General features: G+C 34.2%; 1 protein-coding gene across 19 annotated transcripts in view; it reads left to right on the top strand.

Moving 5' to 3' along the window:
* C2CD5 (C2 calcium dependent domain containing 5) overlaps positions 1-27,425 on the top strand; it is a 96,141-nt gene that overhangs the window by 43,313 nt on the left and 25,403 nt on the right. For all 19 annotated transcript variants that reach the window (XM_054445447.2, XM_063672507.1, XM_054445456.2 and 16 more), the window contains 6 exons: positions 7,789-7,903; positions 10,921-11,016; positions 16,255-16,446; positions 18,409-18,595; positions 22,632-22,796; positions 26,206-26,346. In XM_054445447.2, coding sequence (XP_054301422.1) covers positions 7,789-7,903; positions 10,921-11,016; positions 16,255-16,446; positions 18,409-18,595; positions 22,632-22,796; positions 26,206-26,346 — 896 coding nt within the window. The remainder of the gene's footprint in view (positions 1-7,788; positions 7,904-10,920; positions 11,017-16,254; positions 16,447-18,408; positions 18,596-22,631; positions 22,797-26,205; positions 26,347-27,425) is intronic.

Raw genomic sequence — 27,425 nt, 5'->3', positions numbered from 1 at the left:
ACTTAGTATATCTTCAGAAACAACGGATTTTCATACTTGTTTAGGAAAAATAACTTGATAATTCTGAAGAAAAATTTGATATAGGTAAATATATGCAAATCATTTATGTATTCTTCTCTGTAAATTGAGAATATTTAGCGATTGCTCTCCTATGTAGAAAATCAAGAACTAACCATGTTAGGAAAAGAATTGTTGATACCATTTTTATTAGGGCTAGAATTGCTCATTCACACTGTATTTCCTGGCTGCTTTGTACCATGTATTATATGAAGCATCATCATTTTAATAACAGACTTCCAAGAGAAAAGAAAAATATATACCACCATATTAAATATACTTATTAATTATTAGACATTCTTATTTCAGAAACATTAAAATATGGAAAGATATAGGAAAATGTTATTATATTATGCAGTAATGTATAAAATATGACAGATCATGCAAACTTATATCAGAATTTATTTTGTGCCACGCAACTTGCTAGGTGCTAGGGTGGAAAGATTGCCAGTCCCCCTGCCTTCAGGAAGCTCATATTCTTGGAGGATAGACAGACATTAAATAATTTACTGTGTGGTATGGTGTGATATAAGATAAAGAGTTAAAGAAGAAGACTTGATTAACTCTGTATGAGAGAAACTTATAGAAGTGGTAATTCTTGAGCTCAGATTTGAAGGATAGATGGGAGAATCACATAGATTTGTATTTCAGTGTTTTTGGACCCATGTTTATACATACTTTGAGTGTGGTTCTGAAACTTCTAGCATTTACAAAACAATGTCCTAGCCAGTACTCATTTGGTGATGTTTACATAGTTACTTCATGCTTACTAGGTTGCTTGCCACAGAGTACAAAATATCTTGGTTAGTTTAGCTTTTTTTTTTTTGTCTCCTTTTCTCCTGCTTTGCCGCCTTAGTTTGTGTTAACTACAGCGTTACAATTTTTTTTTTTGGAGATGGAATCTTGCTCTGTCGCCCAGGCTGGAGTTCAGTGGCGTGATCTCAGCTCACTGCAACCTCCGCCTCCCAAATTCAAGTGATTTTCATGCCTCAGCCTCCCAAGTAGCTGGGATTACAGGCATGTGCCACCATGCCTGGCTAATTATTTTTTGGTAGAGATGGGGTTTCACCATGTTGGCCAGGCTGATCTCGAACTTCTGACCTCAAGTGATCCATCTGCCTCAGCCTCCCAAAGTGTGGGGATTACGGGCGTGAGCCACTGCACCCAGCCCTAGAAATGTTTTTATAGAGCAGGAAGAAGGGAACTCAATATTAGAATTTATTTTTAAAATGTTACCTTTACTTATCATGCTGCTTATGTTTCTGGCTTGGTAACAGACTTTGAGAAAGGCCAGGCAGGTGAGTGTTGCTGCTAGGAAGCAGATTGCAGCATTTATAAATCTTATATGTGACATTCTAGGATTGGAAGTGTGTAAGAATTAGGGTAGCCCATGCGCACATTTGCATTAGATCATTGACTGTAGGGTGGAGAATGGGCTTAAAGGCAATAAGACTAGAGACAGGGAGACCAGTTAGCAGACTGTGTGGTAACCTTGGCTACATAAGTAACCTAGGTTTTGGTGGTGATAGAAGAGCTACACTGATCAAGAACTTATTATATGCCACGTACTCTTTTAAATGCTTTATAATAGTAGGCCATTTAATCCTCAAAACAGATCTCTGAGGTCGACTCTAATCCTGTTTTGTAGGTGAGCAAAGTGAAACAGTAGTTTTCCAAAGGTGAATAGTTAGAAAGTGGCTAAGCCACAATTTGTACCTGAGTACTCTGGCTTCAGAACCTATACTCTTAACTATAAATTAATGAGATATTTTGAGTGTAATAACAGCAGGACCTAGTAACTAGTGAAATGTGGCAAATGAAGCATGCTCTTGTCTGCTTTCAAGACAAGAGACAGAAAGGGGAATTATCCCACATACCTACAGTTCTAAAATTATGCATAGCAATTGAGTTCTACCCTTCGGAAACTCAAGTTTATTTGAGTGATGAGATGGGAAAATATTTAAAGAGCAAGTTTTAATAGTCTTAACTCATTTTTCAAATGAGTATGATCTTTTATTTTTTTCCCTTGAGTTACCACTAGAAGTATTTCTGAGTAGCTCACGTACATAATTTTTAAATCAGTGATAATCTTGATAGTTGTGGATAATTTGCTATTTTTTCCTCTGTAGAGATTGCATGTCAGCTTAGATTTTTTTTCAGGAAGTGGCAAGAAGAAGTAAGATAGTTATATAACGTGGTAGCAAAATGTAATTGTTTATTAGTGGGAGATAGCTTCCGGACGTAGACAAAATTTGTGAGTTGATATTTTAAGTCCTGAGTTAGTAAAACAAGTGTTTAACACTGGATAGCCTTTTGTTTGTTTTTGAGAATATTTTTAAAAGGGTTTTTAAACAAATTTTATTTTAGACAGATTATAGATCTTAGGACATATACTTAAGTTTGTCTCAATCATAAACTTTTACTAGTGATAAACAAGCTTTGGATTAATGGTTCAAAATTAGAAAATATTAGTCTTTTTTGTTAGCCATCAGAATTATAGTTGTTTAGAAAATTCATTTAGTTTAAGAGCAAAAGCGAGTAGTTATGTCCTATAAAAATAAGTTAATTACTTTACAAAATATTTAATGGTAACAAGATGTGAGTCAGCTGATTATATAGGGATATATTTATAGAATGTACAGATCAGTCTGCTCATCTGAATGAATTTTTTTGTTTTTTTAGTTTAGGTTTCAATTCAGTTAAGTTTTTATTCAGTGGATGTTTGTGGAGTGCCTACCATGTGTTGCACACTGTGTTGGGTACTGGAAACATAATTGTTAAGCCAGGCAGACGTCCTGTACACACCTAGTCTAGGGTAATTCTTACACTTTTGGTGTGTGCATATGTGTGTATTAGTTAAATGGAGATAGGTGGTAGGCTCTCTTGGAACTTTAATTTTACTGATAATCTCAGCAGTTATCGTTTTCTCTGAGAGATATTTATGAGCAGATGTGCAAACTATACCTAACTTATACAGCTTTTGGTTTTCAGTATTTTAATAAGGTTTTCAGGAAGTAGATAAATAAGAGTTCAAGATGCAAGATGGCATAAATACAGCATGCGTGACATGTGAGCTTTTCTATATTACCAGTAATTTTAGAGTAATGAAAATCCAGTTACATTGTGTGTGTGTGTGGGGGGGGGGGGGCGGGGTATGTGTGTGCATGCGTGTGTGTAGTGAAATTTCACAATTATGGAGTAGATTACACATTTGACTTTCTAAATTTACAGATAGTAAAGACTCCAGTTCGGTCAAACATGGATTATATCTTGGTTTCATCCTAACATCACAAATGACTAGGTCTTGACGTTTTCTCTGTATTTGCACATGACTTCCTCTATAATGAGAATCTTCTTCCTAGTCTACTGATCCCCACCCAGTTTGAGGTTATATACTCCTTTGAACCTGAACTCTCTAATTTCTTTTTCATTAGGGGAAATTTATCTTCTTCAAGAGGTTAGCAGTTGGAATGTTACTTTCAGGTATTTGGGAATATAGCTTTTTATACTGTCCGTTAACATGATAGATTATCATTGTATTAACCTTTATTTGATCCAACCTAACATTTTATCTCCTTTCGTTGATTTATAAATTAGATTGAATAACTGTCCATTTTTAAAATAATTTTTATTGATACATAATATTTGTTTATATTTATGGGGTACATGTTTTATTTTGTTACATGCATAGAATAAGTAATGATCAAATCAGGGTATTTGGAGTATCCATCACCTTGAGTATTTATCATTTCTAAGTGTTGGGAACATTTCAAGTTCTCTCTTGTAGCTGTTTTGAAATATACAGTACAGTGTTGGTAATTATAGTCACTCTGCTTTAAAACATTAGAATAATTTCTTTTTTCTTTTAACCATATTAAAAGAATCTGCAAGGCAGAGTTATTCTCTCCCAGAGCTATATAAAAATGAACTGAACTTAACATTTCAGGTAGTTGGTGTTTCTTATTTGCCAAGTGTATGATAGCCTAAAATCTCAAAGAGGTTGAGTTTAATAAGAGCATATTATGTTGAGTTGTTCACATTGTTATTTTCTGAGATATAAACTACCGTTTTAGAATTTTACTGGTTTCACCTGTACTTCAGAAACAAAATGTTAAAAAGATGGCAAGATATCGAGCTGTGGCCATGCTCTAGGAATGTAACGTAGTAAAAATTAATGAATTCTGATGTCAACTTAAGTGTGCTGACATTACCCCTAAAAGAGACATCAGTGAGGATTGATTTAGAGCTCAGTTCATGCCTGCAATTAAAAGGATATATTAAAAGATTTGTGATATTATCTACAAAGAGTTTTGACCCATAGAAGAAAAACATAAAATAGTATAAAATATAACTTGTATATTAAACATATATATAATAATTTGTATATAAAAATATATTAAAAATGTATTAATTTGTATATAATTAAATTTTAAATTTTCCTAAAATAATAACTTTTATAATTATAAATAATTCTGTAGATTATCAGAAGAAATGTGTTTAAGGTGAAGAGGTTTGTTTCTTAACATCTTTGAAATGTTTATTAAATGACCTCACGTCTCAGCTGTATATCCCTCAGATAACTAAATTGTATCATTTCATGTGTCACATATATAGTTGCCACAAAATTTTAAGCCAGACTGTTTGCTTTTATGTTAGTATAGTATCCTCAATTTTGTACTTTTTAGGATGAATAAAATAATTCCAATTCATTAGTGTGTTTCTTATAGGAAAACACAATACATTCCTATAAGACTGTAGTTATCAGTTTTTAAACCTTAAACATTCTATTATAGGGATTAAATACTGTGATATCTCTGAATTTTTATTGGTAATAGGATAGGCTGAATCATAATTACTGCTTGAAGATTCTCTAGCTCATGTCTGGCATGAGTATAAAATAAGCTTTGAAGATAAATTTAACTTCTCTTTATTGTTAAACAAATTAATCTTAATTTTGTTTTAATTAAATGCCCCCTAAATTTAGTAGCCCAAAATTTTTCCTTTAGTCTCTTTCTTACAGTTGTAGATGATTGTTAATATAATTACCAGTTTGTGATTAAGTGCTCCCTACCGTATGCTTGCCTTGCTTTCACCTAGACTCTAGGGCCATTACTTTCTTGTAACCATTTCAGTGAGCTGCCATAGTTTTCAGTCTGTACTGTCACCTGATCCAAGCATGCGCCAAAATATCCACTGTTTCTGGCTCCTGTATGCTGAATCTGCTTTGCAAACCCTTCGTTCTTTGAGCTTTTGCTTTAGCCAAAAACCAAATTTAAGAAGTTTTCTGGAGTGTGGACATATGCCATTTGCTTCCTTAGCTCCCATGTTATGTAACTCTTTAGCTTTGTATTAAACTTGTAAATACTTATTAAATACAATAATGGCATCCCCATGTGCAATTGTGTGGCTCATGTGTTAAAATAAAGGCTGCTTGTGAATTTGTCAGAAGAATATGAATGCTCCACTTGTGCTGCATTCAGCTTTTTTTTTTCGTTCGTTTGTTTTTTGAATCAGCCACTTATTCTTTCATAGTGTTTGGTTTAATTATTTGATTATTTTATGTGTTATACTAAGGTAAGTTTAATGTAAATGAACTTCGTATTCTATGTGGTATCTCATAGGAATTGTTATAACGTACTTTCCCATTTAGACATGCTGGCGTTTTAAAAATAAATATATGTAGAACTTAAGTAGCTTCCTCCATTTTTTATTAATTTTTAAAACACTGTTTATGGATTACTTTCTGTAAAATTCATTTTTAAAACAGTAAAGCTACCATGTATTACTTGTGGTACAGATGTAGGCAAACCCAATGTGAGAAAAATCTTATAAAAACATAGTACATAATTATTTGCTTTAGAAAATAATATTTTAAACTTCTAGAATGGTTTAAAAAGTAAACAGTAGGTTTTATTAGTGAGTTTAAGAAAAGTTAGAATTTTATTTCATGCAATTTTTTTGGGAAAATAGGTATTTTCTAAACTGAAATACATTTCTATAGTTATTTGTGACAATTATTTTCTCAGAATCATAGTAATTTAATAGATTAGGGCAACCACTTGAATAATAGTTCACCTTATGATAGAAAAATTATCTTTTAGGAAAGGATGATGTTAAATGGATGTTCAGATTGGTCCGTAAGTGTGTATGTCTTAGAAGAAAAAGAGAGTATGGATTTGGAAGTGTATTTTTGCTGTTATTATATACATTTCATTTGGGAATATGAAGAAATTCTTTTAACACAAGTAGTATTTGTGTAAAATAGGTTCACTTAATTGTTCACACATTTCTTAATTTATAACATTGATTGCTAATACCATATTGTAGTCTTTTCTATTTCTCTTCCTTATTTTATCTTGTACTTTGATGTTTTTCTCAGTTTCCTGAATTCTGCATTTCTTTCTTCTGAAAGAAAGTTTTAAGGTAGCTTTGCCTTGGAACCAAAACTTTAATTCAAGAACTGGCTGGCATCATTTGTAGTTCTGGCTTTTATCTCCTTATTTCTCCCTTTTGCTGATCCTCCTCCCTGTGGAGGAAACAAAAATTTCATCATAGGATTGTGAGCTATAACACGCCTCTTAACCTTTCTTTACTTTGCTGTCTTCACTATTTTACTAGTGAGTATAATTCTACTTATTCTACTAATTTTGAAAAACATATTTTGAAAATTGGATATATACTGCAATTCAAAAATAGAAACTTTGGATTTTTTGGTTTTTAGATTTAATAGTGTCTTTTATATGGAAAAATTACAATGAGAGCTTAGCATTCTATCTAGAGTTGATTTTTTTTTTTTTCTATCTCAAGTTATTCCCAAGTAAGAATTGGCCACAAAAAGAAATAAATTATGATATGCTAATTATAGACTTTCTGTTTTTAACACATTGTACATAAAAAGTTACTATAATTTGCAGCTGCTGTCACCAGTAGTTTGCAGCTAAATGCAAGTGATGAGGAAATATGTGTGACAGATGCTTCATTTATAGTGCTCCATTACAAGCAATATTGGACTTCTCTGGTAATAAAATACAATTCTGTGACTCTAAATCATTTTTAAAAATTACAGATCAATACATGGAGTGTTATATCTGAAATTTTTCCTTATATACATTACCAAATTATTTGGTTAATTTTTTAAGTGTGTTTGCTTGCTTGCTTTTTTTTTTTTTTTAATTAGTCTCTAATTTTTTGTATTTTGCCTAAAGACCCACATCTCTGTAGAAGGATGGCTTACAGATGGCTTTCTCTCTTTTAACATTGACAAATCTTTGCTTTGGAAAGAATCCACAATATAGTGAGTTATAAAAAATAGGTACCAAGAAATGAAATCAGAATTAAAGTTAAATTTATGGATATAATACATAAGGTGTTCACTCAGTGAGGTGAGATGTAGAATATCCTCTTAGTCTAATTCTAAAATTCTAATCATAGCTAAGATTAGAATTTGGAAACTCTGGGTCTACATTTAAAATTATATCTAATAATATATTCCTATAGATATCTCTTAAAGTAATAAAGCAAATACAGATAGGTGGTTTGTTTTCCAGCAATTGAGTTTAAAAGGTTAAATCTTATGCCTTTTGAGAAGTAGCATTTTAAAGATGGGAAGTTTAAAAATCCATTATAGAATAAAACTTCTCTACTTCCCATAGTATGTTTATTTTAAACATTTCATATTCATATATATTATGTGCTATTGAGTAATAAACTGATTTAAAATTTATTTTTCAGATGAACCAGAAACTCGAGATGCATGGTGGGCAGAAATCAGACAAGAAATAAAATCACATGCTAAAGCATTAGGCTGTCATGCTGTAGTGGGCTACAGTGAATCAACTAGCATCTGGTAAATGATAATAACAACTTGATTTTCCAGACACTAATTTAGACTGCCATCTAAAAGGGGAAAAGCTTTATGTAAATAAAAGAAAAGAGAATAGTGAAGTGTTCAGAATCATGGGCCTTGGAGTACATTAGATTAAGGTTTATATGCCGTCTTTGCCAGTTAATGACTGTGTAACTTTGAGAAAGTTATTTAACTCTTCTAAGCCTCAATTTGTACATTAAAATGGAGATAATACCACAGATCAATTAATCATTTACATCAGTGATTAAGTGAGAATATAATACTGGCACATAGCAAATATTAACTCTAGGCTTCCTTTACTATAGTATGTAACTGTATTAACTTCTTCCACTGGAACCTTTGGAACCCTTGATGTACTGTAAACGAATTGCCATGTGTCTTTAAAGTTTGTCCATAAACTCATTCTGCCTCCTTTTACCTACTGTAATGTAACTTTTCTTGCTAACAAATCATTCTTCCTAATACTGACAAATTAGGAAGGGGCTTTCATACTCTTGGTTCTCAATTCCTTTTTCTCCTTCCCTTCATTTGAACAATCTCCTCCTTTAAAGTACATGCCACTCTACTGTTCCATTGTCTACTTCCAAAGCATTCGTCTGCCTTTCTTAGTTACTTCTCTGCACTCTCCTCCAGTTATATACGATTATGTTCATTCTAGTAGCTGGCATTATAGTTTCTTATTCTCAAGTTCTCTGACCCCACTTAACTTTCAACCATATTTTGGACCTCAGTATCACTTGAAACTGTTCCGCCTTAAAATTTTGAAACTATAAAATTTTACTCTCAGATCACAACTTAACGTTTTTCTACCAACATCATTTGCTCTTTTATATCTAGTTTGTTTTGACCCTTACCTTAACCAGTTGTTTTCTCAGCTCCTTACTTAGTTTCTAGCTTTTCTTGTTCTTTTGCCATCCTTGAACCCTACTTTCAGCCCCTTCAAAAGTTTACAATTGATATCATCCAGAAACTGTTTAACCGTCTGCTATCTTATTTTTCTACCATCTATTCTTAGATAATTCTTACTGTTAGATCCTCTGCTCTTGTGGTGATCCTTATTGTTAGGGAAAAATAATTAAACTGTAGTAAATGTGGGCATTACAGAGCCATATTATTTAATCTTCTGTGGGCTTTTCTTTTCCTTTGCAGATCATGTGTTATACTCCTGGACTGTTTATTCCCATAGCAGCTGTTCTACTCTTGTTAACTACTAACTTTGTCAAGTTTATCTTGCCTTACTCCCTGGTTGTCTTGCCACATTGATGGATTTAATGTCATAAACGTTGAGGCCTTAGAGATATGGTTTTTTTTGTTGTTGTTGTTGTTGTTTTTTTTTTTGAGATAGAGTTTCACTCTTTCACTCAGGCTGGAGTGCAATGGTGTGATTTTGGCTCACTGTGCAACTTCCGCCTCCCGGGTTCAAGTGAGTCTCCCACCTTAGCCTCCTTAGTAGCTGGGATTACAGGTGCCTGCCTTCCTGTCTGGCTAATTTTCGTATTTTTAGTAGAGATGGGGTTTCGCCATGTTGGTCAGGCTGGTCTTGAACTCCTGACCTCGTGATCTGTCCGCCTCGGCCTCCCAAAGTGCTGGGATTATAGGTGTAAGCCACCACACCCGGCCAGAGACACGGTTTTAGAAGACATAGTTCTTGGTATCACATTTACATTCTACTGGATAATTATGATTTTAAGATAATTAAAATTTTAAGATCGAGATATAGGATGCTTTGGGATCCTAGAGGGCTGAAAGCTCAAAGTAGAATCGGAAGAAAATGTCAATGAAGTAACTGATGCTTGAGTTGGATTTTGGGGGATGAATATGAATTATATAAATAAAAAGAAGAGGCATAAGGAGAGGTTTCAAAGCTTACAAGATGCATTCAACACTTAAGAGTAGCAAAAAAAGAAGGCCATAGGATGTAGACTCAGGATGGCTGATGATAGGTCACAGATGGAGGAGTCTGCAAATGAGTTCAGTTAATTTACCTAGAAGTTTGAGTTCATCTGACAGATGTCGTCTGACAGAGGTCCTTTCTAGACCTCAGAAACATCTATGTATTTAAATTTTTACTAATCTTTTCTGTTCCAGCCCATGCTACTTTCTGTTACTGGATTAAACTCTCTGAAATGCACTTCTGCTCTTATAACTTCTTGATTCGAAGACATCAGTGGTTTCATGTTATTCCTTCTGACATCCTTAATTCCTACCTACACTTTAAGCCTGGTCTCCCTTTATTTTATTTACAGTTCAAGTGACTGTTCCTTCCTTGTTCTCTTAGGCTTCTGTTTTATTTTATTTCTGGCTTTTATTTATACCTGGTTTTCAGCAGTTCATCCCTAAGTTGCTACTTTTCTCATTTGTTTAGGTGATCTCATTCAATAATTATGTTGATGGTTTAATTTTTTAGCTTTCAAATTGGGTGACATATAATAATTTAAAAATTATTTTGAATATCAGTTTTCTGTTACATGATGATGTAGTTTAAGCTTCATTTAGTATATTTTGTATATTGTTTCAGTAACCTTTATAATGATTTAAATTTAGATTAAGCTATATAAATCACCTATATAGAGATATTTACATAGTTGTGCTTTTAGAATAATTTTAATAAAACTTCATATAGATTTAAAGAGTATTTTAATATAGTTTCATTGATTAATGCTAGATTCAGCAATACAATTTATTACTGCTTATATTTTGAAACATTTCATTCTTTCAGCCTTGCCATATTTTAAATGAAGTTATTGTCTTTAATATTAATACTTTTATCTTTTTTCAATTTTTAATTTATGAAGAATTCTTGTCCTCCATTCAAATAAAGTTACTTCTGTTTTCTAGGCTAGGTTTAGGAGGTGAACCTCGTAAACATTATTTAATATTTAGTAGAGTCTAACTTGAACTTAAATTGTCACTGTTATAATTATTTTGATATTTAGCATTTCCCGAAGTTATACTGTCTGAAAAATGTTAACTTGTTTGTGTTTTTTCCTTTATAGTGAAGAGGTCTGCATTTTATCTGCATCTGGCACAGCGGCTGTACTGAATCCTAGATTTCTGCAGGATGGCACCGTGGAAGGCTGTTTGGAACAGAGGTTGTCATGGCAGCCTGGCTTATTTTCTATAAGGGCAGAGAAGGGAGAGGTTGACTTTTTTTTCTCAGAGTTGGGATGATTCTTCTCCGTAGGGTGGCTTACAGTGGTACAGTGTAGAAATCAGGACCAAGCACTTCACTAATTTTTAACTAACCCATAGTAACAGAAGAGTATTGGATTCTGCACTATATGGCACACATTATTGTCTCTAGTGTCTTGATAAGTGACATGTATGATTACCAGTTGAAGAATTTCAAGTGTCCATTTTTTTTTGCTTTGTCATGATATAGAAATAATCTTTGAATTTTTCTCTTCCTTTCATTTCCCTGTGTCTCACCTCCAAAAACAGAAAGAGGTTATGAAACAATTTTTATAAAAACAATTCTTAATTTACAAAATAGTAAAAGTACTGCATTTTATCAAGATTATCTGTAGATATAATATATATGGTCCTTCCGTGTCCATAGGGAATTGGTTCCAGGACCTCTTGCAGATACCAAAACCTGCAGATGCTCAAGTCCCTTATATAAAATGGTATAGTATTTGCATGTAACCTATGCACATTCTCCCCTATACTTTAAATAATCTCTAGGTTATTTATAATACCTGATATAATACCTGTTCATCATTTCATTTTCATGAATTCAGTGTAATGCTGAGCATGTGGCAAATTCAAGTTTTGCTTTTCGGAATTTTGTGGGATTTTTTATTGTTTTCCTATTTTCAACCTGTGATTGGTTGAATCCATGCATCCCAAACCCATGGATACGGAAGGGTGACTGTATATTTAAATATATATATATATATATACACACATATATAAACTATTAGTTTGGTACCGGAGTCTACCTAGATAATACAGATTTTAATTACCCCTTATGCCACAGTGTGCCTATTTACTCCCCACCTCCCCAGTATTAATATATTAAGTATAAAGAAAGGAAGCAAAGGCCAAGTGTGGTGGCTCACGCCTGTAATCCTAGCACTTTCTGAGGCTGCGGTGGGTGGATCACTTGAGGTGAGGAGTTTGAGACCAGCCTGGCCAACATGGTGAAACCCTGTCTCCACTAAAAATACAAAAATTAGCCTGGTATGATGGTGGGCGCCTGTAATGCCAGCTACTCAGGAGGCTGAGGCAGGAGAATTGATTGCTTGAGCCTGGGAGGTGGAGGTCGCAGTGAGCCAAGATGGCACCACTGTTCTCTAACCTGGGCAACAGAGTGAGACTCTATTTAAAAAAAAAAAAAAAAAGAAAAGTAGCAAAAAAATTCTGTATCTTGTCAAGTTTAGTATAAACTTGCAAGCATTTATAACTAATATATTCTAGTTCTGGTATTCACTAGAGGAACTTCATCAGTTTCTTTTGTCAGTATTAAAATGGATATTGACTATTATAAATTCCAGAGCCTTAAAGGTCATTGTAAATAGGAAAGTGAAGGTGGGGCATTTTGAAGCACACTAAATAATTAGAATATTCTATTGAGAAAACTGTCTTTGTCAGTGAGTTGTACCAGTGATACAATATAGTTCTTACACGTCTGTAGATTTCATTCTTAAGTTGATAGGAAGCCTAATTTAACAAATCACCTTTTTCATGTAGCTTGTTTTTTTTCTGTATTGTGGCTTGGATGAATACAATACATTCTCTTATACAGTAGTTGAATACAATAGGTGCCACCCCTAGTTGTAAAAAAAAAGAAAAAACAAGGAAAATGTCTTTTCTTTCTGCTATAAAATTATTATTGCTTATTAGAAAAAATTTGGAGAGTTCCTATATCAAATGATGCTAGATTGCCATACTTTTCAAATTCTTACATGCTTTGTAAGATTTCCTACATCTTGCCTTGAAGTCAGCTGTCATTTTTCATGTTAATTCACTATGCTGCCTATAGAAATTCTTATCCTCATTTGTTTGCTATTTCTTTTTTTTTTTTTATATTATACTTTAAGTTTTAGGGTACATGTGCACAACGTGCAGGTTTGTTACATATGTATACATGTGCCATGTTGATGTGCTGCACCCATTAACTCGTCATTTAATATTAGGTTTATCTCCTAATGCTATCCCTCCCTGCTCCCCCTACCCCACAACAGGCCCCGGTGTGTGATGTTCCCCTTCCTGTGTCCATGTGTTCCCATTCCCACCTATGAGTGAGAACATGCGGTGTTTGGTTTTTTGTCCTTGCGATAGTTTGCTGAGAATGATGGTTTCCAGCTTCATCCATGTCCCTACAAAGGACATGAACTCATCCTTTTTTATGGCTGCATAGTATTCCATGGTGTATATGTGCCACATTTTCTTAATCCAGTCTATCATTGTTGGACATCTGGGTTGGTTCCAAGTCTTTGCTATTGTGAATAGTGCCGCAATAAACATACGTGTGCACGTGTCTTTATAGCAGCACAATTTATAATCCTTTGGGTATATACCCACTAATGGGATGGCTGGGTCAAATGGTATTTCTAGTTCTAGATCCCTGAGGAATCACCACACTGACTTCCACAATGGTTGAACTAGTTTACATTCCCACCAACAGTGTAAAAGTGTTCCTATTTCTCCACATCCTCTCCAACACCTGTTGTTTCCTGACTTTTTAATGATCACCATTCTAACTGGTGTGAGATGGTATCTCATTGTGGTTTTGATTTGCATTTCTCTGATGGCCAGTGATGATGAGCATTTTTTCATGTGTCTTTTCGCTGCATAAATGTCTTCTTTTGAGAAATGTCTGTTCATATCCTTCACCCACTTTTTGATGGGGTTGTTTGTTTTTTTCTTGTAAATTTGTTTGAGTTCATTGTAGATTCTGGATATTAGCCCTTTGTCAGATGAGTAGGTTGCAAAAATGTTCTCCCATTTTGTAGGTTGCCTGTTCACTCTGATGGTAGTTTCTTTTGCTGTGCAGAAGCTCTTGAGTTTAATTAGATCCCATTTGTCAATTTTGGCTTTTGTTGCCATTGCTTTTGATGTTTTAGACATGAAGTCCTTGCCCATGCCTGTGTCCTGAATGGTATTGCCTAGGTTTTCTTCTAGGGTTTTTATGGTTTTAGGTCTAACGTTTAAGTCTTTAATCCATCTTGAATTAATTTTTGTATAAGGTGTAAGGAAGGGATCCAGTTTCAGCTTTCTACATATGGCTAGCCGGTTTTCCCAGCACCATTTATTAAACAGGGAATCCTTTCCCCATTTCTTGTTTTTGTCAGGTTTGTCAAAGATCAGATAGTTGTAGATGTGTGGCATTATTTCTGAGAGCTCTATTGTCTCTATATCACAATATTGAGTAATAATTGCCATTCACAAGATAATTCTACAGTTTAAGAAAGGCTTAAATTTTGCATCTTTTTCTTACACTAAACACTCTAGTTCTACCAACATTCTTGGCATTTCCTTAAAATGTCATTTAAGAAATATTCTATTAAAAACAATAAATTAAATGAGCTTCTGTCTTTAAACCAAACTGTCAGTGATTCTAAAATCATCAGCCATTCATTCGTATAGATGTTAGAGAGCAGATGTTTAATTATATTATTTTCCTGAAAGAAAAATAAAATAACCTAAATGCACAGGTTATACCTGTGGTTGGAAAAATGCAACGTGCTAGTCCTCAGCAGTTGTATTTATTTGAAGTCATAACTGATAGCTAATGCCTTGTCTTGGCTTATAAGAAGTTTGTTTAAAATGAATTCATTAGTTTTCCCTTATGTAGAAATACTGGTTCTGCTAATGCTCTGGCACTGATACGGGGAAAGGAAACTGTGGATTAGGATTAAAGCTTCACCTCTAGACTTTTCTGAACAAACTAGAGTGCAGGTCAGTCAGGAACCAACGATACGAGAGCAGTGTAGTAGCTGGGAATGAGTGACCACAGTGAATGGGCCGAAGTAGAGCTGTCCATTAAGCAAAAGCTTCAGAGTGTGCTTTGCAGTGTTTTTTTTTTTCCATTCAAGCCTGGTTTTAAAAAGACATGATAAGTAGCAGGTCAAAACTAGGGATCCTAAGTACAGGAATTCTCACTTTATTCAGTAACCCATCCCATAGAGAAATTTCAGTATAAGATGTGTATTAGGATAACCAGGACTTAACAGGACTTCAGTGTAATAACTTTGGTTATTTTAAAAATGTTTTGATAGCTATCTGCATTTGACTCGTATAATGCTTAGTTGCAAAGTACTTGTTTTCTTCATTAAATTTTTAAAATGAATCAAAAAAATTTGGAGAATGTAGGAGAGTAGAAGGAAGAGAAGATTCCTTATGATCTCACTATTCAGGGATAATCCCTGTGTGCATTTCATATTTCAAATGCTTTCATAAATTTTAATACTTTTATTTTTATGCCTTATGTATACCACTAATATTGAAATTTGTGTGAGTGGTTTAGTTAAAAATTGCTTCGGTTTTCATCCTTTTGTACCCCCTTATAACACATTGGCTTTGGATTCAAACAAACTGAAATTCAAACATGAGGCCTGCTACTTAGTGCTTAGTATGACTTTATGAAATAGATGTTATTGTTTTTCAAAAAAGTTAAAGCTATCATAGGAAATTAGAAATCTTAGAGTATGCCTGTTTTTGACTTACTATTTTTCTTTTTTAATACTTTCTTCATAAATTAAAAAATGATTACACTTGGATTTTTTTTTAATTTTTGGGGGTGCCTAGTAGCTGTATATATTTATAGGGTACATGAAAATGTACAATTAAATTATCAATTATAGTCACCCTGTTGTGCTATCAAACGCTAGGTCTTATTCACTCTTTCTATTTTTTTTGTACCCACTAGCCATCCCCACCTTCCCTCCAGCCTGCCACTACCCTTCCCAGCCTCTGGTAACCAAAATATTTTTTTCTTTGGGAATTTTTTTTGTGGTTATGTTTGTCAACCAGTGGGAAAATGTCATCATTATCATCTAACCATTTTTTTAAAATGTTGTATCCCAGAGAAAAAACTTTGGGGTGATAGTGGTGTTTGTCAGGTGGTAAGTCATCAAACAAATAAATTGGTGCAAAATGACTTTGCAATTGATAAGTCTTTTCTCTCATAGGACAAATGTATGGTTCTGATTTCATGGTCGTTTTTAATTCTTATCAATCTTAGTGGTACTTTTGTAGCCTGCAGTGGTAGAAGTTGGATAGTTCGTATACAAGTACTGTGTATGTAATATGTTTCATAATTATTTTTGAAAAAATTTGTACATTTTTAAAGAATATCTTATTTTTTTCTTAATCTATTTATATAGGCTTGAAGAAAATTTGCCTACACGTTGTGGATTTTGTCATATACCATATGATGAACTGAATATGCCATTTCCAGCTCATCTCACATATTGCTATAACTGCAGGAAACAAAAAGTTCCTGATGTTCTGTTTACAACTATAGACCTCCCAACAGATGCAACAGTTATTGGAAAAGGTTGTCTTATTCAAGCAAGGTATGTTTGTGAAAACAGCATTTGGTGTCCCTGAAAAAGTATGAGATAGGGAGCCATAAACCTATTTTCAAGTGTCAGCTTTACTGTTTCCTACCTGTTTGATCCTGCACAAATTGGACAATTCTATTGGAACTTTGTGTTTTTTTGCATGTAAAAAAAAACTCTCTGTGTAAAACTCAAATAAGTTTGTATACAAAAGCAGTTTTTAACTTTAAATTCTATACAAATATTTGTCATTTTGGGAATTATTAACCTGCCAAAGGCAAGGGATGTGACTAAGTATAGATTGCTTCAATGACATTCAGTATGTAACACATTTTAGGAGTTGACTCTTTTTATCTTTTAAAGAATAGTGCCATGAAGTGTTTCTTTTACTGCTTTAGTTAGCTGGTAAGAGTTCCTTTTAAAATACACTGGAGTAGGAAATCCTAATTGGGGAACTCATGACAACAGCTGCCAGGTTACCAAATCCATCAGGTACTTCTGTCCTCATCTTAGTTCTGACTTCTCAGCAATAGTGACACCATTAATTATTTTCACCTTGAAATTCCTTTGACTTCATGATGCTACTCCTGTGTTTTCCTACCTTTATGTATAATCTTCAGCCTCCTTGATGACTTCTCTTTTCTTGATCCTTGAGAGCCATGGGTTTGGACCCTCTGCCCAAAGCTCTCTCCCTAGTTGAACTCATCAACTTATATAGATCTATATGCTATCTATGTGTCTGTGACTCCCAAATTTAAAACTCTAGTCCAGAACTTTCTTTTGAGCTTTAGACTCATACCTGTCTACTTCATACCCCATTTTGATAAGCCATAGGCATCTCATACTCGTTCCACATTGAACTGCTGATTTTCTTCACTTTTCTTATTAGCCTTTTCTGTTTTAATGAATGGTACCTTTCTCTATCCAGTTCTGCATGCCAAATTTGGTATTCTTTGGCACTATCCTCTTTCTCAACCTCCCCACATCAAATTTGTTACAAAGTCCGTTGATTTTTCTTCTAAAATATATTTCTAATCCATTTTTTTTTTCCCTCTTGAATCTTAGACCTTCCATTTGGGATTGTTTTCCTTTTGCCTTAAGTGTACGCTTTAGTATTTCTTTTGATGGATCTGCTGGTGGTGAACTATTTTTTTTGTCTGTCTGAAAAATGTGTTTATTTTACTTTTATCTTTAAAAATTATTTTGGGCTGGCAGCTATTTCTTTACAGCACATTGAAGTACTCTTCACCACTGTCTTCTGGCTTTCATTGCTACTGTTGAGAAATAATGTTAGTCTAGTTACTGTCCCTTTCAATGTAGCCTGTGTGGCATGAAGTAGATGCTCAAGTGACTTTTGTATTTTTTTCAATGAGTAACATTTTCTTCTGCTTTCCATTTATATTGAACACATGCAGTTATAAAACCTAAGATTTTAAATGATATTCTCTAGTGATTTTGGTCATTATTTCATTTTTAGAGATTTTTGAGAGTTTTTATTTTTGTTTATTGAAATATGATTCTTTAAAATACTTAATTTTTGTGGGTAAACAGGTGTATATATTTATAGGGTACATGAGATACTTTGATACAGGCATGCAATGCATAATAATCACATCATGGAAGATGGGGTATCCATCCCCTCAAGCATTTATCCTTTGTGTTAGAAACAGTCCTGTTATACTCTTTTAGTTATTTTAACTTGTGCAATTCAATTATTATTGACTGTAGACACCCTGTTGTGCTATCAAATACTAGGTCTTATTCATTCTTTCTATTTTTGTGTACCCGTTATGAAATAGGATTTTTAGTGCAAGTTTATACAATGATAAAAAGCAGAAAAGATTATTGATATAACTCAGTAAGTCCATTAGAAACAAGTAAATGTTTTATTCAGCACACTTTTAGCAAGTTTTAAAATTTGGACATTTTTAAAGGTGGTACCAAGAATACTGTTCACTGACTTATTTTCCTTTACAGGTTATGTCGCTTAAAAAAGAAAGCACAGGCAGAAGCAAATGCTACAGCTATCAGTAATCTCTTGCCATTTATGGAATATGAAGTGCATACTCAGCTAATGAATAAACTAAAACTCAAAGGAATGAATGCTTTGTTTGGACTAAGAATTCAGATCACAGTGGGTGAAAATATGTTGATGGGCTTAGCGGTAAGTTTAGATGTTTTTGGTTTTGTTTTATGATTTCCTTAATTATAGTAGATTCTATGTTATGTGATTCAAAGAGTCTTTTCGAAGGCTTATCTAAAGACTTTGACATTAAGACCTGTATGGGACGAGGACATTTTAAGAAGTGAAAAGTCTGGTGATTGGTTTTCACGTATTTTAAAGGGACTGTGATCATAACTTTAATAATTCTATTTCTAAAAATTATCATTTGTCGCTTGCTTAATAAGTTGGCCACAGTTTTTCTGGACTTTATTATTGTTTACATATTGCTAAAACAGGGTTCCTCCATCTCAGTACTACGGCAGGATACCTCTTTGTTGCAGGGAACTGAGTTGTGCATTGTAGGATGCTTAGCAGCATCCATGGCAATTCCCCACTATAAGCTAGTAGCATCCCCCCAGTTGTGACAAATAAGAATGTCTTCAGAAATTGCCAAATGTCCCTTGGTGGGTGGAGCAAAATTACCCCAGTTTGTGGATTAATCTTTAGTTTTGATGGAGAAGATAAAGCAAAACATGTGAGACACTATTGGACAGACAATTAAACTTTATCATAAATGTGCACCTGTGGCCAGTGGTAGAATACACCCATAATTCCAACACTTGGGCGGCTGAGGTGGAAGGATCACTTGAGCCCAGAAGTTAGACCAGCCTGGGTGAGACCACTGTCTCTATAAAAAAAACAAAACAAAACAAAAAAACAACTAAAAATTAACCAGGTGTGCTGGCAGGAAGCTTAAGTGGGAGGATTAATTGAGTACTGGGAGGTTGAGGCTGCAGTGAGCCCTGATCACATCACTGCACTCCAGCCGAGGCGACAGAGTGAGACTCTGTCTCAAAAAAAAAAAAAATGTGTGTTTCTTAAGTGCTGATGAAATATGAGACAAGAAAAAGCTGTGTCTCAGCTTAATGTTCATTTTGGCTTGTTAGCAAATAAATTCTGACTTTAAAGATGTTAATGAGGAAAGCCAGTGCTGCTTCTACAAGTAGTGTAGGACTCAGAGAACCAGGTGCCTGCAAAAAGTGTATTGATCATATGGAATCTGATGAACCACGTTTATGGAAATTCTCTCATTTTCTAGGTACTTTGCTAACCAGCATTTTGTCTGTGTTATTGGCAGTTTTCAAATTTGAATTCTCTTGCCGTCTTTTTGAGAATGCATAGACATTTAATTTTAAGAAATTTATAGAATTTGACTTTTTTGTCTCTATACATTTGTAGGTCAAGTGCACATTTGTTTCCTGTTTCATCTTTCTGTAAGGGCAAATATGTAGTTTTGTATGTAGAGGATAATTGTATGATGATGATAAACTAATTAGGTATTACAGTTTTCTAACAACAGAAATTTGTAGTAATTAGGTAACTTGGTTCATATTAAAATATTTGATACTTAGGCTGGGCATGGTGACTCTTGCCTGTAATCCCAGCACTTTGAGAGGCTGAGGTGGGCAGATCGCTCAAGCCCAGGAGTCTGAGACCAGTGTGGGCAACAGGGCGAAACCCCATCTCTACTAAAAATACAAAAATTACCCAGGCGTGGCAGCTTGTGCCTGTAGTCCCAGCAACTTGTGAGGCTGAGGTGGGAGAATCAGCTGAGCCTGGGAGCTTGAGGCTGCAGTGAGCCGTGATCGTGCCACTGCACTCCAGCCTGGCTGACAGAGCGAGAGACCCTGTCTTAAAAAAAAAAAAAATTTCTTTTATACTTAGAGTAACTTGGGGAAAAGTGGTTATTTTAATTCAGTGGTCTAAAAATTTGTATGCTTAGTGAGGACATTACATAAATGTATAATTTGTGCTTGATGCAAGACTGTAGTGATTGGTGGGTGGCTATGCATGTCAATTAAGAGCTGGATTTAAATTGAGGGGTTTAAAAAACTTTGCTAGCTATAACAAACATTTTTGATGGTTGAGCCCTAGGAAACTAGTTTATGACACTGATGTAATTCAAGACTTGCCTCAAATATTGCTTTTCTGATTCATACTAATCTTTTCTTTCCTTCTTGATCACTAGTGCTATTAACTACCACTGTTTGACATTTCATCTTTGTGCTTTGTTATAGTTTGTGCACTTAAATACTAAGTTCTCAAGAGTAGCTTCTTTATTAGGTGATCTCTCATGAGTGCTGACTAGGTGTCTGGCACTGTGCTATTCTAGAAGGAATGTGATATTACCTTCACTTTGCAGGAGGAGAAAATGTGTGCTGTGTTAGGTTGAGACTGTAAAGTGATGTGGTTACATGTGTTAGAAATGGTTTCAAATCAGGCCTCTCTGATGCCAGAGTCTGTGTTCTTAGCCATTCAGGGCTGTTGCTTCGTTAATGAGTGGAGCTCAAACACATTAGAGGTGGTGGACTAAGGCTTCATATGGCATGGAGAAGGGGGGGTTCCCTGGTTGAGTATTAGAGATTGGGTCATGTATACAGTGATGGACATTAATGAACAAACCAGGAGTAAGCACTCTTGAGGAACAATTTTATCTACTATGCAGACTTCTTCATCAATCCCTTTTTAGGATTGGTGTTCACAAAATTGGCAATTAATTTAAAAAATAATAGTAACAAATATCTAGAGTTAAAAGAATTCTTTTCTCTTTCCCATTCCACCCCTTTGATGTTAACAATTTGATGTTTATACTTCTATTTTTTTTGCTTTGCTTATTAGCATATTTACACATAAGTGCACATAAGGATATGTATAAATGTTACCTTGTTTTGTATTTCCCATAATAGTTTTCCAGTACTAATGAAATGTAGTACTGTTTCAGAGTCAGATATTAAATAGTAATTTAATTAGATATTTAAAATAAATCTGTATCAAATAAACATTTTTCTCTGCTAATTAGGAAGGTAGGGCAATATAGTGAAATGCATTTGGGTTTTGGAGTGAGAAACACTCAGTTCAAATTGTTTGTCCACATTTATTGACTTGGCTTGAGTAAGTTCCCTGACCTTTCTGAATTTCAGTCTCTTGCCTTGCAAAAGTTTCCTCTTTACTTTTGCCACCTTTAAAGATAGAGCGTCTGCTCATTCATGAAAAATTTATTTTTTAGCAACCTTTAATTTTTTTTTTGCTATTTTTAATTCTAATTCTATTTTTTAAAATTATGAGGTAGGTCCAGGCCCAGTGGCTTACGCCCGTAATCCCAGCACTTTAGGAGGCCAAGGCAGGTGGATCAGTTGAGGTCAGGAGTTGGAGACCAGCCTGGCCAACATGGTGAAAACCCATCTCTACTAAAAATACAAAAATTAGCTGAGGGTGGTGGTGGGCACCTGTAATCCTAGCTACTCAGGAGGCTGAGGCAGAAGAATCGCTTGAACCCAGGAGTTGGAGGTTGCAGTGAGCCAAGATCGCGCCACTACACTCCAGCCTGGGTGAAAGAGTGGGACTTCGTCTCAAAAAAAAAAAAAAAAAAAAATTGTGAGGTAGAAACATAAAAAATATAATTGGGTATGCAGTGAAAAGTAAATCCCCATTTCATAACTGTCTCCCACCTACCCAGGGTCCTCCCCAAAAGAAACCAATGCTTGTTACCAGTTGTTTTTGTGTGCCTTTCCAGAGATGTCCTATGTATACCCCGATGCTGATTATATTCTTCCTAATGAGCAAAGACCACATTCTTGGGTTTTTTTTTTCCCTTTTTTCTTTTTTTGAGACAGAGTCTTGCTCTGTTGCCCAGGCTGGAGTGCAGAGGCATGATCCTGACTCATTGCAACCTCCACCTCCCGGGTTCAAGTGATTGTCCTGCCTCACCCTCCTGAGTAGCAGGGATTATGGGCACACACCACTACACCTGGCTAATTTCTGTATTTTTAGTAGAGACGGGGTTTCACCTTGTTGGCCAGGCTGGTCTCAAACTCCTGACCTCAAGTGATCTGCCCCGCCTCGGCCTCCCAAAGTACTGGGATTACAGGTGTGAGCCACTGCACCCAGCTGTTGACCACATTCTTAAATATGAAAACTTAAGAACTGTTATTCTGTAGATATTTTTTCTGATTATTTCCCCATTATTTTTTACAAGTCTGCCACAGGTGTATATTTAGCAGCTTTACCAACTCCTGGTGGTATTCAGATTGCTGGGAAGACTCCTAATGACGGCTCATATGAACAACACATCTCTCATATGCAGAAGAAGATAAATGACACAATTGCTAAAAACAAAGAGTTATATGAAATCAATCCTCCAGTAAGTAAAACAAACCTACATTGTGAATGTATCAGTTATTGTTTATTAGTATATTTTTAGGTTATCTTATTGAGGACACAAGATTTTTTTTTCACTGTTTAGCTCTCCTTATTACTCATTCTTTCACCTCCCTTTATGTCTTTGCTCAACTGTCTCCTTTTCGGGTAAGCCTACTCTAAACATCCTATTTAAAAATTATGACTTCATTTTTGCCACTTCCTATCACCTTTCCCTCTTTTATTGTTTTCTATAGCTCTTATCTTTGTGAGTGTGTGTGTGTGTGTGAGTGTGTGTGTTTTGTTGGTCTTTTGCCTGTTAGTACTGGTAGAGTGAAGCTCCATGAGGGCTTTATTTCTCTTGCCTAGAAAAGTTCCTATTGGTAGTAGTCTCTTAGTATTTGTTGAATGATGAAATAAATGGTTTAAAATGTTCTTTGTTAGTAAAAAGAGATTCTTATCGGTGGTAAAAATGTGAAAGAATACAGTTTTTCAGTTACAGTTTCTTTTTTTTTTTACAAATTTGCTCCCAGTCATTTCCTTTAATCAGTCTTTTTACCAACTTTGCAATAAGTATCACAATGCTGCCTCCTCTGTGGTTGACTGATGGCAAGAGTCTGAATTGAAAGAAAAATGGATTGGAGTTAGAATGGAACTATTTGTTTTTATGAGTCTCTGATAATGAAATACTTTCACAAAAGGAAAGTACAACATTCACATGTATACATATGTAACAAACCTGCACATTGTGCACATGTACCCTAAAACTTACAGTATAATAAAAAACATAATAAAGTATGACATTATTATTTTTATTATTTTAAACGTCTTATCTAATTTTGGCTGGTCTTCTGGAACAGTGTGTCTGGATTGTTGCATCACATATATAGCTTTCGTCATATTATTCTAGCATAGTTGTTCATTTGGGAGGAATTTTAAGGATATGACTTACAGCTGCACTATTCATTATTCACTGTGGTAACCACTGGCCACATGTGACTTTTGAGCACTTGTGACTAGTCTGAATTGAAATGTGTAGTAAGTATAAAATATACACTGGATTTTAAAGATTTAGTGTGGAAAAAATAGTGTAAAATATGAATATTTTTGTATTGATTATGTGTCAAAAATTTAATATTTTGGATATACTGAATGAAATAAAATGTTTTATTAAAATGGATTTTATCTGTTTCTTTTTACTTTATTATGTATGTGACTTGCTTTATATTTCTATTGAACAATACTGACTTAGGGCTTCTATAAACTGAATACAAATGTTGATGTGTTAACATATTCATGTTTTAAAAATAGACTTTGTAAAAGTTCTCTGTGCACCACTCTACTGACTGCTTATTTTTATAGTACATTATTTTTATTTGGTAGTTATATTTTGATATTTGAACATCTGTTTATAGTATGCCACTTGGAAAAAATGATTTGTAAAGCTTTGTGTTACGGTTTCATATATTCTTCATTTATTATTTCTAATGATATGAGCTGAACTTTTTAACTTACTTAATAGTGTTTCTCACCTCTGTAAATCCATCCTGACCTCCCACAGGAAGAATGGACTCTTCCTCCATTGTGTACTTGTTGTACCTGTATGTACTTGTATAGAAACTGTTACATATTATTATACTTAGTTTTTATATATCTGTCTTCCTTTACTATAATGTAAGCCCTTTGGAGACAGGGATGTATTTAAATAAGACTATGAATTAAGTTACTTCATCCATTCAGTACTTATTGAGCTGCTACTGTGTGTCATACAGTTTACATTTGGAAGGAGGGAGTAAATCTATTATGATTTTAAAAATTTTAGCATATATGAATTTCATGTGTTGAGGATGACTGTATTTTCACAACAGTACTCATCAGTTTATGAATCTTCTAATATGTCTTTCCTTATTGTAGATACTGACTACTTTATAGTCTTTTAGCATAATCTCTCAGCATTTGTTTGACAGAGTCAGTGTACAAGGTTGATTACCAGGCCACTATACACATTACAGTGTTGTGTTATGTCCACCCTGAATATGTAGATCAGAGTGTTCCTTCTCTTAGGATGATAGCCCTCACTGAAATAAATGCTGCTGTTTGAATTTTTTCTCAATACATTAAAAAATGTTTCTAATACAAAGGTGTAGTACCACTTAAGCTTTATGGAGATAATCAAAGGTATCAAAATAAGATGCACATCTCTCAGAATAATAGTACTAGTGATGAAGTTTCAGTATGAATTTAGAACGTATTAAATACTAGACAGTTATATTTGTTAAGTCTGTGGCATTGTGAACAAAGGCGTAACAATTTAAAACTACTGTAAAATTATAAAAAGTAGTGTGGTATCTAGTGGGAATAACGTTGCACTGTGTATCAAAAGACTGACCTAGACTGGCTCTACACTTGCTAGTTTTCCAAATTTAGGCAGACTACTAATTTACTTCTGAATTACAGCTCTTTTCCATTTTGTAGTTATTATAATGTTAACTTTATAGAGGGCAGATTAATTTGGAGTACAAATAAGATAAATGGATGTGAAAGTGCTCCGTAGATCATTACATTATGAAATTGTGCAGTGGTAGTCTTTTATCTAAGGTGTGTACTACCAATGAACATTTAAAACTATATATTTTTGAAAAATTTTATGTACAATTTCCTTGTTTATTAAAAAGACAATTCTGTTGCATCAGCAATAGGCCATGGCTTTTGCTTTTGTGTTCACGTATTCACATTCTTCCAGCATTCCTTGTGGCCAACAGACACTTAGAACCCCTAGTGATCTTTGGCTATGTAACAGCGAAAAGCTCACTAAGCCATACAGTATTGCACCATACACTGACCTTAAAAAGATCATTATTGTAAGTACCAATGTTTATTTAGCTTAATAAATTGAATAGCAAATATGTGCATAGTATAAGTATATATGTATTCATACTCATACATTGATCATATTTCATGTTTTGCTATGTGGAGCTTTGAAAAATTACCAGTGGATAAGAAAAGATATAAAGGATTAGAATTCTTTCTAGGAACGTAAGTCTTTAAATTGTTAAGGCCTATTAGGACTTTCATAATGCTGAATAGAAAATATGCACACACAGCAGTACTGGATTTCAGAGCTGTAAGGACTGCCAATTCCATACACATTGTAGTGTCCTGTGTGTACACTAGATGTCAGTTTTATCTTGTTATGTCTGTGAAAGTTGTATATATTTTTCTGATTCGTGTATCATTAAGGCTGCCATATCTGCTTTAAAAGTTTAGTTTTAAAGGTTAACTTAAGTACAGACTTCACTGAGTATATTTTACAGGCTTTTTCTCCACAGGTAGGTGTCTACTAATATAAAGATGTAAAATTTAAACTGGAAAAGACAATCTCATATGATATAAAACAATTATCTTTCTTTTAGGAGATATCTGAAGAGATTATAGGATCACCCATCCCAGAACCTAGGCAACGCTCAAGACTTCTAAGATCTCAATCAGAAAGCTCGGATGAAGTTACAGAATTAGACCTTTCACATGGGAAAAAAGATGCTTTTGTTTTGGAGGTAATTTGGCATTGGACTAATTTCTTAAAGGTTTTGGAAGCTAAGATACACATTTTTTCAGATGCTAAATTAATATGATACTTTTATATCATTACAACTGTTATAAATATTTAAATTATTATATAAATTGCAACAAACTTGAAAATAACAGAACTTGTTAGCATATGTTTGTTCAATACCAGGTGACTGATACAATAATGCAGATGGTTCTGAAAAAGTTAATGTATGGGTTGAAATAATGATAAAATAGTATTAAACGTTTGAAGTTATTTTTGTAAACTTGAATGAATTTAAATAAGAAATTAAAGTACCATTCTTTAACTTACTATAATTATTACCTTTTTTGTATATTACTGTAGTTATAACATTTTTTAGTATAATCACTGTGAATTCTGAGTGTAGTATTTTCTTACTGAATTCAAAAGGTATAATTGATCCATCTTTATAAAAAGATACTAAGAACACTTTAGTCACTTTCCCAGAGAGTAAATGTCACATGAAAAGTTTATGGAGACTCCTTCCTCACAGATCTGCTTCCTCTGCACTCCCCTGTAGAATGGTTAGCTCCCAAAGAGACAGATTTTTCTTTTTCCTATTGAAGGAAAGGAAAATAAATGAGTAAGATGTAAGTTGAGAGGGAAGAAAATCAGATGCTTTGATCTTGGTGTAGCAGGAAGCTGGTGGTAGAATTGTGTTGGGATGGGACTGGAGGTTTAAAGAGTCAGGAACAGCGCCAGTGGCTGTAACAAGAATATATGAGAGACACACAGGCCTAACCAAGGTGAGAGTGTCGATTTGTAGAAAACTCAACTTATGTGGCTATTTGTCCCCCACTTTTTCCCCACATTTCTCTACAGTCTGAGAATGGAAAATATCTCATGGAAAATATGTCAGGTCAAGGAGGTTAAAAGTTCCAGGGTACTATTTACAGCAATGCTACTCAAAGTGTGATGTGACTACTTGTGGCGTCAGCTCTACCTGGGAGCTTGTAAGAAATGCAAATTCTTGGGCCCCTACCTCAGACCTAGTAGATGAGAATTTCAAGGTGGAGCCCAGGAATCTGTTTAACAAACTTTCCA

Source organism: Pongo pygmaeus, chromosome 10, assembly GCF_028885625.2.
Source record: "Pongo pygmaeus isolate AG05252 chromosome 10, NHGRI_mPonPyg2-v2.0_pri, whole genome shotgun sequence".
Classification (NCBI taxonomy): domain Eukaryota; kingdom Metazoa; phylum Chordata; class Mammalia; order Primates; family Hominidae; genus Pongo; species Pongo pygmaeus.
This window is presented reverse-complemented; position numbering and strand designations above follow the sequence as displayed.